Source organism: Coffea arabica, chromosome 1c, assembly GCF_036785885.1.
Source record: "Coffea arabica cultivar ET-39 chromosome 1c, Coffea Arabica ET-39 HiFi, whole genome shotgun sequence".
In the NCBI taxonomy this organism is placed as follows: domain Eukaryota; kingdom Viridiplantae; phylum Streptophyta; class Magnoliopsida; order Gentianales; family Rubiaceae; genus Coffea; species Coffea arabica.
The window spans coordinates 4,752,020-4,761,979 of NC_092310.1; the positions used below are offsets into that span (position 1 = coordinate 4,752,020).

At 54.3% G+C, this 9,960-nt stretch overlaps 1 protein-coding gene across 1 annotated transcript; it reads right to left on the reverse strand.

Moving 5' to 3' along the window:
• LOC140038477 (uncharacterized) lies at window positions 1-1,750 on the reverse strand. Its single transcript, XM_072083848.1, has 2 exons — window positions 692-1,750; window positions 1-372 (listed from the first exon to the last, which is right to left on the reverse strand). Exons 1-2 carry the CDS (start codon window positions 1,748-1,750, stop codon window positions 1-3), a joined length of 1,431 nt encoding a protein of 476 aa, XP_071939949.1.
• Between the last annotated feature and the right edge of the window lie 8,210 nt (window positions 1,751-9,960).

Sequence of the window (9,960 nt, forward strand, 5' to 3'; positions counted from 1 at the left end):
TCATCCACAAGAGTTAAGAAAAAATGAGCCCCCAGAACTTGAAGGTGTTTGATAGGGTCCCCATATATCAATATGAACCAAATGAAAAGGAGTCATAGATTTATGAATGCTTGGAGAAAAAACTTGTCTAGAAGCCTTTGCCAAAGGGCACACAGTACATTCTTGGCAAATTTTATCAGAACGAATATGAGAAAAGTTGGGTATTGACGCCAACCGGTCGTGTGAAGGATGTCCTAGCCTTTGATGCCAGAGAACAGCGGATCCTGTAGCAGTATTCGCTTTGCCATGACGTGACTCATTATAGTCTGTGGTAAAGTAGTAAAGACCATCCCGTTCCTTACCTACCCCAATCAGTTTCCTCGAGCGTAGGTCCTGGACAACACAAAAATCAGGAAAAAAATAGGGCAACACAATTGTGTTCTTTAGTGAGACTACTGATAGAGATAAGATTACAATGGAAACTTGGAGCATGCAAAATATTATGCAAAGTAATTAGGGAGTTTAAATGATGACTACCATATTCGCAGAGTTGCTTCACAGTGCCATCAGGTAGGAATATATTAGTGAATTTTTTTGATTTAACTAGGTCAAACAAAAAAGTTTTATCACCTATAAAGTGATGAGTAGCACCTGTGTCTAGTAACCAAGTGCAACAAGAGGATGAGGAATTTGGAGTTAAAGGATGGGTTACGTTACCAGCAAAATTAACCAAGTCAGCATTTTTGTCACTTTTCAACAATGACAAAAGTTGCTCATACTGTGCGGCTGTCAAACCATTAATTGGAGTAGTGGAATTTGAGGAAGTTGTTGTATCATCCGAGCACACATTTGCAGCGGTGGGATTTTTCCTAGAAGACTGCCAATTATTCGGATACCCTATAAGCTCCCAACATCGATCCATTGTATGGCCAGCCTTATTACAATGATCACATCGTAATTTGGGTTGTTTCGAAGATTGATTTCCATTCTGACGTGGTTGGCCTTGCTGTCGCCGAACACGAAGCATCTCAGAACTGTATTGAGATGGTTGCCGTCTACCTGAACTAGATCGTGGCTGCTGAACATAGAAAGCTCCTGCCCCATCAGAATCGTGTGGACTAAGAAGACTCAGTTGCTTCTCTTCCGTCTTAACCATGTTAAATATACGATTAAGGGAAGGGAGAGGCTCAGTTGCCAATATTTGAGATCGAATGGTTTTAAATTTTTCATCCAATCCCATCAAAAATTGGTGTGAGCGCTCTTTGTCCCTTTCAGCAAGCCATTCTTTCAGTCCCCCACATGAGCAATTTGGAGGGTTTGAATAGGCACTCAACTCATCCCATAAGGCTTTAAGTTTGGAGTAAAAAGTGGTCACTGAAGCTGTTCCTTGAGTAGACAAAGCAATGTCCTTTCTTATTTCATAGATTCTGGGTTCATTGTTTTGACTAAAACGTTCTTCCAAATCCACCCAAAGTTCCCTAGCCGAGTCATGATAAGTGATTGAATTATGCAGATCCGGGCTAATCGAATTGATAAGCCATGAAAGAACAAGCCCATCACATTTACTCCAAAACAACGCTTCACGGCTTCCAACTTTCGGTTGTGGCAATTCTCCATTCACAAATGGGATTTTATTTTTGCTTCTCAAAGAATTCAAAATATTTCGTTTCCACCGTTGGTAATTGTCACCGTCAAGCAACGTTGGAACTAACGAAGCATTGGTGTAATCAGCAGAGTTCAAAAAATATGGGGAACTTGGATCACGGAACATCTCCTGTCGAGGAATCTCCTAGATTCTGTGATTCGTTTTGCTCCGCCATTATTCCAAGAATGTAATAAGAAGCAAACACAAAAGAGAAAAATGGAGAGTAGAGCAGGGCGACAGTACCGAGGCTGCTGATATGGGAGATCGTGAAGAAGAACAACTCCCTTTTGATTAAGGAGCTTGGCAACGGCACCGCTAGCGTCAAGTCAACCAAGGGGCCTGCAGAGGCCCCGTCCTGGGCCTGGGCACGTGGCAGCCCAGGTGCGGCCGAACTGGGCCTTGGCCCCAGGCCCCGGGTAGCCATCCTGGGCCGCGCTGCTAGGGCTCCTGGAGGGGGCAAGCGTCCATCCCGAAGAGGTCGGGGATAATCCCCCTGATTGCGGGATACCGACTATTCGGGGCAAGTCCCGAAACGTACGGAGGTCGGACTCTCTCGCAGGTATAAATGATAGCACACATCAACTGTACAAGGTACGCTCACTATTGGCAAATTACTCCGGACCGCTTGTGCTTCCCGTGAACCACACTCACCGAAAAACTAACTTGACCGTCGGAGTGCCCTCGGGGACCACCCTCGGGCCCCCCTTTGTTAGCTCGTTCTTATCTGTTTTGCAGGCTTGGGACCAACTCTGCCATCAGCACCCCGAGCTGATCAGGTCAGCTCGGTCCAGAGAAGCTCAACGCTTCTTCAGTTGGCGCCGTCTGTGGGAACCGAAAGGTAAGTAAGATAGTGTTGATGGCCAGAACGCGATCCAAGCGCACGGTATAAAGCACCGGCCCTGGGGGCGGTGAGAGGTCCCAGCGAAAGGAGGCTGAGGCGTCTCGGGGAGCCGGGGGCTCAGCCCTTTCAGGGGAGCGGAGGCAGCAGATCTTCCAGTTCGTGGCGGAGAATCTCCCCATACTGGAAGATATAATCCGACAGGCGAAGGAGGGAGATGGGGCTGGGGGTGCACAGACCTCCAAGGCCAAGGGGAAGGAGGAGGAGTCACCCCCTGACCCTTCGGAGGATGAGTCACGAGACCAGCCCCCCAGGAGGAAACGACCACGGACTCCACCTCGCCCGCGAGCCTCGGTGGTCGGAGACAGCGATGGGTATTCCCGCGACCGGTCCGCGAGGAGCCGTCCGAGAGACCCCTCCCCACGGAAGCCCGCACGGAATGGGTTCGAGCGTTCCCCTGCTCGGTCTGTCAAGAGCCGACCTCGCGACCCCCTTCATTTGGAACCTGCCAGGGATGAGCTCGAGCAGATCTTGAGGCCCCGGCTGTACGAGAACAACTACGTAACCTCGCCCTTTACCCGGGAGATAGAGGACTACCCGCTACCCCGCAGGTTTAAGATTCCGAGCATCGAGATGTACGATGCCTCTACAAACCCGGAAGACCACCTTTCGGTCTTCGTGACGCATATGCGCCTGCAAACCGCCGCGGACGAAGTCCGCTGCAAAACTTTCCCTATGTTCCTGAAGGGGAAAGCACGGCTCTGGTTCCAGGGACTGGCACCGGGGTCTATACGGAGTTTTCCCGAGCTGGCTCGGCAGTTTGCAGCCCAGTTCGTCTTCTCGAAGGTTTATGCGAGGAACGCAACCCACCTGATGTCCATCAGACAAAGGCCCGACGAGTCGCTGAGAAATTTCATGACCCACTTCAATGCGGAAAGCTTGCAGGTCAGGGACAAAGACGAAAAAGTGGTAATGGCCGCCTTCACAAACGGGCTCAGGGTAGAGGAGCTTTTCTACGATCTGGCCAAGAAGCCTGCCGTAAACCTGGAGGAGCTCCTGCGCAGGGCGCACGAGGCCACTAATGCTGAGGATGCAGGTCGGCTGAAGAAAGAATCAGATCAGGAGCTCGGAGATCGGAAGGGTCGGACAAACCCCCCAGAGGGCAAGGACGTCCCGACCAAGAAAAACGTCTTCGACCGACTCTCGAAGGAGAAGGCCCCTGCACCGCCGCCACTCCCAGAGAAGACCTACACCCCTCTGACACGGCCCAGAGCCCAGATCTTGACTGTTATGGAGGCGCAAGGGCTGGGAGATCGGCCGCCCAAGATGGGGACGCCCTGGAACAAAAGGAACCAGGACCGATACTGCGCCTTTCACCGCGACGTCGGACATGACACGGAGGGATGCTGAGCCCTGCGTAAGGAGATCGAGAACCCGATCCAGCGCGGCTTTCTAGGACGGTTCGTACGCCGACCAGGTCGGGAGCCTGAGCGCAACCACTACGGAGATAGGTACGAGGGACAGCGTCGCGACCGCCCAGAGCGGCGTGACGCTCCTCGGAACCACTCCCCCGACCTGGACGGCCAGAACCTAGCGGGGTGATAAACACCATCGCTGGGGGCCCCACGGGAGGAGATAGTCATACAGCTCGGAAAAACAAGCGACCACCCCCCGAGGGGGACGACTCCTTGAAACGTTTGCGCATGAATGAGGAGATCACCTTCGGGCCGAGGGATGCGGTCCCCCTAGCCTCCGGGAACCACGAGGCCATAGTGATAGACGTGGTAACCAACAACTACCGGGTAAAGAAGGTGTATGTCGACCAAACTAGCGCGGTTGACATTATGTTCTATCGGGTGTTCAAGGAGCTCGGGTTGAAGGACGACCAGTTGACACTGGTTCGAACACCCCTGGTGGGCTTCACCGGGCCACCAATTAACCCGGAGGGAATGATCACCCTGATGGTCACGGTAGGGCAGGCCCCCAAATGCCGGACCATCCCTGTCAATTTCGTGGTGGTCAAGCAGTAATTCTCGTACAACGTGTTCCTGGATCGGCCAGTTCTGAATACCCTCCGAGCTATTCCGTCTACCCTCCATCTCAGTGTGAAGTTTCCCACTCCAGGAGGGATAACCGAGGTGCACGGTGATCCAGAGGTGGCCAGAACTTGCTACTTGGCCACGCTCCGCGGGCCGGAGAAGGTGGTCGCCCAGACGACCAGTTTGGAGCCCTACATCCCAGGGGACGAGACACAGCAGTTGAGCACACAGGACGAAATTGAGGAATTCCCCTTGAGGGAGGAGCGACCCGACCAGGTCCTCCGCATCGGGGCATTGTTGCCGGCCAAGGAGAAGGAAGGCTTGAAGGCCCTGTTGAGGGAGTACTCCCAGGTCTTCGCATGGATGGTGGAGGACATGCCCGGGATTCCAACGGATCTGGCAGTCCACCACCTCGACGTGGATCCTCACTTCAAACCGGTGAAGCAGAAGAAAAGGAGTTTCGCCCCCGAGAGGAATGAGGTGATCAAGGCGGAGGTCGGCAAGTTGCTGGAGTCCAAGATCATCCTGGAGGTCTATTACCCGACCTGGTTGGCCAATCCCGTCCTAGTCAGGAAGGAAGACCAGACTTGGAGGATGTGCGTAGACTTCACGGACCTTAACAAAGCCTGCCCAAAGGACTGTTTTCCCCTGCCAAGAATCGACAGGTTAGTAGACTCTACCGTGGGTTTTGACGTTTTATGCTTTCTGGATGCCTTTAAGGAATACCACCAGATAGAGATGGCTGAGGAGAATCGGGATAAGACCTCCTTCATCACCGAGGAGGGAACCTACTGCTATAGGACCATGCCGTTCGGGTTGAAGAACGCGGGAGCTACTTACCAGCGCCTGGTCAACAAGTTATTCCAAAATCAGATCGGCAAAAACATGGAGGTCTATGTGGACGACATGATCGTCAAAAGCCGAACTGACCAGCGGCTCATACCCGACCTAAGGGAGATCCTGGATATCCTACGGGAGAGCCGGATGCGCCTAAATCCGAGGAAGTGCACCTTTGGAGTCAGATCGGGAAGGTTCCTGAGTTTCCTGGTGTCCCGAGAGGGAATCCGGGCCAACCCGGATAAACTCCAGGCCATCATGGACATGGCTCCTCCGAGGAACGTGAAGGAAGTCCAACGGCTCACAGGGAGGATGGCCGCCCTAAGTAGGTTCCTCTCGCGCTCCGCGGTCCGGGGGCTGCCCTTCTTCCGAGTCTTGAAAGGGCCTAAGGATTTCCACTGGACAGAGGAGTGCCAGAAAACCTTCACCGACCTGAAGGCCTATCTGGCTGAGTTGCCTACTTTGACCGCCCCGGAGCTAGGGGAGACTCTGTTCCTCTACCTGTCCGCCTGCAACGAGGCCATCAACGCGGTTTTGGTGCAGGAGGACGGGGGGGTTCAGAGACCGGTGTACTACGTCAGCCGCGCTCTACAAGGGCCAGAGACGAGGTACACGCCGGCGGAGAAGCTGGTCCTTGCCTTGGTACACGCTGCCCGCAAACTCCGCCCCTACTTCCAGGCTTACAGCATTGTAGTCCTGACTGACCAGCCCCTGTGTCAGATACTCACCAAGCCCGAGGTCTCGGGCAGGATGACCAAATGGGCCGTCGAGCTAGCCGAGCACGACATCGGCTATCAGTCTCGCAAAGCCATCAAGGCCCAAACCTTGGCGAACTTCCTTTCTGAGGGGGCTAGCTTGAGCCTAACCGAGTTAAGCCCCCTGCACAAGGAAATACTGCCGAAGGAGCCCTGGGTATTGTTCGTAGACGGGGCCTCCAGCAAGGAAGGAAGCGGAGCAGGTCTGCTACTCATCTCACCTACCGGGGAAGAGCTGACCTACGCCCTCCGATTGGACTTCCCCGCATCTAACAATGAGGCCGAGTACGAGGCCCTGCTCACCGGACTGCGGATAGCCCACCAGATGGGAATAACCGCGATCCAGGTCAGGAGCGATTCTCAGCTCGTCGTCCTTCAAGTCCTCGAGGAGTACGAAGTCAAGGAGGATGTCATGAAAAAATATTTGGCCAAAGTGCGAGAGGCGGTAGCTCTGTTCGATACCTTTGAAATCGAGCGGGTACCAAAATCGCAAAACAAGCACGCAGACGCCCTGTCAAAACTGGCATCTTTCTCATTTGTACACCTGAATAAGGAGGTTCTGGTAGAGGTGGTAAAACAGAAAAGTATCGACCAGGTCCAGGTCCTGGCTATAGACAGCTCGGCCACTTGGATGACACCCCTCGTGGACTTCCTCAGCTCAGGTGTCCTCCCAGAGAACAAAACCGAGGCCCGCCGGATCCAGTTCAGAGCTGCCAAGTACGCCTACGCTGGGGGAACCCTCTACAGGAGGTCTTACTTATCTCCCTGACTAAAGTGCGTGACGCCCGAGGAAGGTAACTATGTCCTCCGCGAGGTACATGAAGGGTTATGTGCGGCACATGTGGGGTCCCGAGTGTTGGCCAAAAAGTGCCTTCTCCTGAGCTACTTTTGGCCCTTCGTCTTCCGAGATGCCGCAGAACTGGTACAGAAATGCCGAACTTGCCAGGTGCACGCCTCACTGCGCCACCAGCCGGCTCAGGAAATGATCCCCATTCACAGCCCCTGGCCTTTCGCCCAATGGGGGATAGACCTCCTAGGTCCTTTCCCCCGAACTCTTGGAAAGTACGAGCACCTCGTGGTGGCCATCGACTACTTCACGAAGTGGATGGAGGCAGAGCCCTTGGTCTCTATTTCGGGGAAGGCGATCTAGAAATTCTTTCGGAGGAACGTCGTCTGCCGCTTCGGCATCTCGCACGTCTTGATATCCGGCAACGGCCGCCAGTTCGCCGAGAACCCTTTCCGGAGCTGGTGCGCTGAGATCGGGATCAACCAGCACTTCACGTCGGTCGGTCACCCCCAAGCCAATGGTCAGGTGGAGAACGCTAACCGAACCGTTCTGCAAGGGTTGAAAACTAGGTTGGAATCCGCCCAATCGAGCTGGCTAGATGAGCTCCCCAATATCCTTTGGGCTTACCGCACCACGCCCAGGACGGCCACCCATGAGACCCCGTTCTCCTTAACTTACGGAGTAGAGGCGGTGGTACCCGCGGAGATTGCTCTCCCCTCGCCCCGGACACAGAACTTCGTTGCGGGGACCAATGAAGAAGAGCTGCGGTACAGCTTGGACATACTGGAGGTTAGGCATGAAGAAGCAGCGGTACGGATGGCTAAGTACAAAAGCCAGCTCGCCCGCTATCATAACGCTAGAATAAGAACCATACAGTACCAGCCTAGGGACCTCGTCCTAAGGAAGAACTCCGTTAGCCGAGCTCACGGCTCCAACAAGCTTGACCCAAATTGGGAGGGTCCATACAAGGTGCTTGAGGTGAGCCGAGCTGGCTACTGCAGGCTAGCCAAGATGGATGGATCTGAAGTACCTCGTACTTGGCACTTCTCCAATCTGCGGCTGTTTGTAGCGTAGGTTAGACCAGGGTGCTCAGTTGTCTGTTCTCTGAAATCCGAATTTTTGTTTTATCATTCAATAAAAGCCCGACTTCACAATTTTAATTTCAGTTGTACTTGGCTCCTTTCAAGAGTTAAAGTTTGCACCTTGCACTAGCACACTTAGCGTCCCCTCACTAAATGTCCTAGTGGGGGGTTAGGGGTAGTGATGGATCGAGGTGAAGTGTTCGACCCCAGAGGTCGGTACGAATTAAAAGCTTCCAGGCGATGCTCGACCCCGGGAGGTCGGCACGACTAGGAAGAACATGGAAACTAGGAAGGGTTCTAGAAACTCCGCGCTCGACCCAGGAGGTCGGCGAAAAAGGAGTTCAAAACCCGATGTTCGATCCCAAGAGGTCGACACGGGTTATCGCTTCGGAGTGGAAGGGATCCAGGTGAGGTGTTCGGCCCAGGAGGTCGGCACAACTGAAAAGTCGGAATCCAGGTGAAGTGTTCGACCCAAGAGGTCAGCACGATTGAGGAAAACTTGGAGGTTTGGAAGGGTTCTGGAAACCCCGCGCTCGACCCAGGAGGTCAGCGGAAGAGGAGTTCGAAACCCGAGATTCGACCCCAAGAGGTCGGCACGGGCTACCGCTTCGAAGTAGAAGCCCGACCCCGGGAGGTTGACCAGGCCCCCAGCCTTCGAATCCGGGGGCCCCGCGTTCGACCCCGGAGGTCGGAGAGAACGCCCTTAATGTTTAGGTGCTCAGCCCCAAGAGGCTGGCACATCCCCTTAGTAAGTTTGTTTGGTCCTCGACCTAAGAGGTCGGCACATGATTTTAATAGTTAGATTGCCGTTGGGCAACTCCATTGCTGGATTAAAAAGGTGACGCGTTTGGTGCTCGACCCAGGAGATCGGCACATGGCGTTGCGTGCAGGCAAGAAAGGCAGAATAACTCTTCGAAATTTCGCATATGCATTCAAAACCTATCTATTACAAAGCCTCCGAGCTGCCTATCTATTACAAAGCTCCCGAGCTGCCTATTTGCTACAAAATGTGCCGAGCTATGAAGAGAATACAGCTCGGGCCCCCTTCTTCTTGCTGGTAGTCCGCCTGGAGCAGGAGCTGAAGGTACACCTTAAACATGCTGAGAGGCGTATGGTGAAGGCTTCCCAGGCGGGGGAACCTTTCGTCTCGGATGGGCCTTCAAGAGCATTTTCAACTGGAGCATGATCACATCCTTATAAGAAAACGGAAAGGGTTTCTGGAGTGGTCGCCGCCCTAGACCACCGGCTCCTTCCCGGCAGCTCTGCCGGGAGACCCTCCCTCCTCCAAGGGAACCTCCTCCAACACGGCCCCGGTGTCGGCTCGGCCCGCCAGCTCCTTCAGGGCATGCCCCTTGCGATACCCGTCAAAGAGCCAGTCCAGCCTCTCCTCGGCCGCGGGGTTGTAGTCTTTGAAGCTCGTCAAGTCGAGGCCAGGAGGGTCGAGCTTCTTCACCTGTTCCAGAGCCCGTGTGAAGCCGACCTGGAGGATGGGCAGGTTAAGGAGGGCGATGTCCTCCTCAAACTGCTCGGAAGAAAGGAAATCCCGAACAGCCTTCTTCCGCTCCCGGCTGACGGTGCCGGAGAGCTCGATGGCGTGCTCCTCCTTCAGCTTGGCCACGCTGGCTTTCTCCTGGTCGAGCTCCGACCTGGCGGAGGCGAGCTGGACCTGAGCGGTGTCCAGCTCCTTCTCGGCCTTACCCAGTTTGACCTTGAGGGAGCTTGCCTCCTTAAGGGCCTGGAAAAGCTTCTTCTCCGCCTCCAGATTCTTCTTCCGCAATTTCTCCAGGTCGGGAGACAGCTCGGAGAAGCGGGTCGCCAGGGCGGCACCAGCGGCGTTGGCCTGGAGGGAAAAGAGAACAGGTCAGCGCGTTACACTACTTTACCGAGACACGGAGGCAAAAACTAACCCACGGGCTAGACTTACTTGAGCCTGGGCGGTGTAGTACGCGTCCAAGAGCTCGGAAGGGTCGGCCAGCTCCATCCACCTCCTGTCGCGAA

Bases quoted from the DNA above. Each gene is read 5' to 3' on its own strand.
- LOC140038477 (XM_072083848.1), bottom strand. From the start codon at position 1,750: ATGTTCCGTGATCCAAGTTCCCCATATTTTTTGAACTCTGCTGATTAC. The intron at 373-691 runs GTAACCCATCCT...TGTGTTGTCCAG, and splicing joins TGGTTAATTTTGCTGGTAAC to GACCTACGCTCGAGGAAACT.